The sequence below is a fragment of the Hippocampus comes genome, unplaced genomic scaffold, assembly GCF_001891065.2.
Source record: "Hippocampus comes isolate QL1 unplaced genomic scaffold, H_comes_QL1_v1.1 C16816296, whole genome shotgun sequence".
Lineage (NCBI taxonomy): Eukaryota > Metazoa > Chordata > Actinopteri > Syngnathiformes > Syngnathidae > Hippocampus > Hippocampus comes.
The window spans coordinates 1-922 of NW_017839460.1; the positions used below are offsets into that span (position 1 = coordinate 1).

Genomic DNA, 922 nt, shown 5'->3' on the forward strand with positions numbered 1-922 from the left:
AAAAAAAAAACTGGTACTAGTGTGCACCTCAGAGTTCCTATAATCCAGTAGCAGGTAGGTAGCCATCACGTCGTTGTACTTCTGATTCACCAGTGAGTCCTGGATCTCGTCCTGAGAGAATCCCATCTGCAGCATAATGTCTTTGCGTGCGTGGGATATTTCACTGTTAGACTTGTGAACTAAAGATATAAATCACCACCCTGTGTATGTGCCCACCTGTCCTCCTGGGGTCCTTGTAATCTGGTTGGGGTTCGATGTAGGGTTTGAGTTCTTCCTCCTCGTGTCCCACATTCATCCATCGGTCCCTCATTATCTGCTGCTGGGAGAAAAATCATAAAACACTTTAGCGACGGACATATCAGCCATGAAAAACATTTTAGAGGGTCTTGCAGAGAAAAGTGGCGTGGTGATGTGAGTTGACGTGGGTACCTCAAGGCTGCCTCTTTTGGAGGGGTTGAGGATGAGGAATTTCTTCAGCAAGTTCTCACAGTCGGTGGACATGTAGAACGGAATCCTGTATTTGCCACGCAGAACGCGCTCTCTCAACTCCTGGAATTGGATAGGGCAAAGTTATTTTATGGTCATTCTCACTTCCCACCCTTCATCTAACGGAACAAACAGTCAAACAAAACCAAATGCTAAATGGCAAAAACAAGTATCCGTTTGATACGGTGGACCACAGTACTCTCTTGGCTCGTTCGCAGCACCAGATGGGCATTCGTGGTTGTGCTCTCGAGTGGTTTGGCTCCTACTTGGCTGGCAGGACCTTTTTGTGTTTGTCTTGGTTGCTCCGAGTGCCACTCTGCCCACTGTCATATGGTGTTCTACAGGGTTCAATTTGGGGCCCCTGCTGTTTTCATTTTATTTGCTGCCATTAGGTTCCGTCTTATGAAAGCATGGCATTTCCTTATGTTGCCATACG

The 922-nt window shown here is 46.9% G+C and overlaps 1 protein-coding gene across 1 annotated transcript; it reads right to left on the minus strand.

Moving 5' to 3' along the window:
• Positions 1–17: 17 nt before the first annotated feature.
• LOC109509223 (serine/threonine-protein kinase MARK2-like) lies at positions 18–583 on the minus strand (the record flags this gene model as incomplete). The annotated part of the gene is made up of 3 exons (XM_019859106.1): positions 430–583; positions 217–319; positions 18–140 (listed from the first exon to the last, which is right to left on the minus strand). Coding segments are annotated over exons 1-3 (298 nt in total), but the record flags the coding sequence as incomplete, so codon positions are not given.
• Between the last annotated feature and the right edge of the window lie 339 nt (positions 584–922).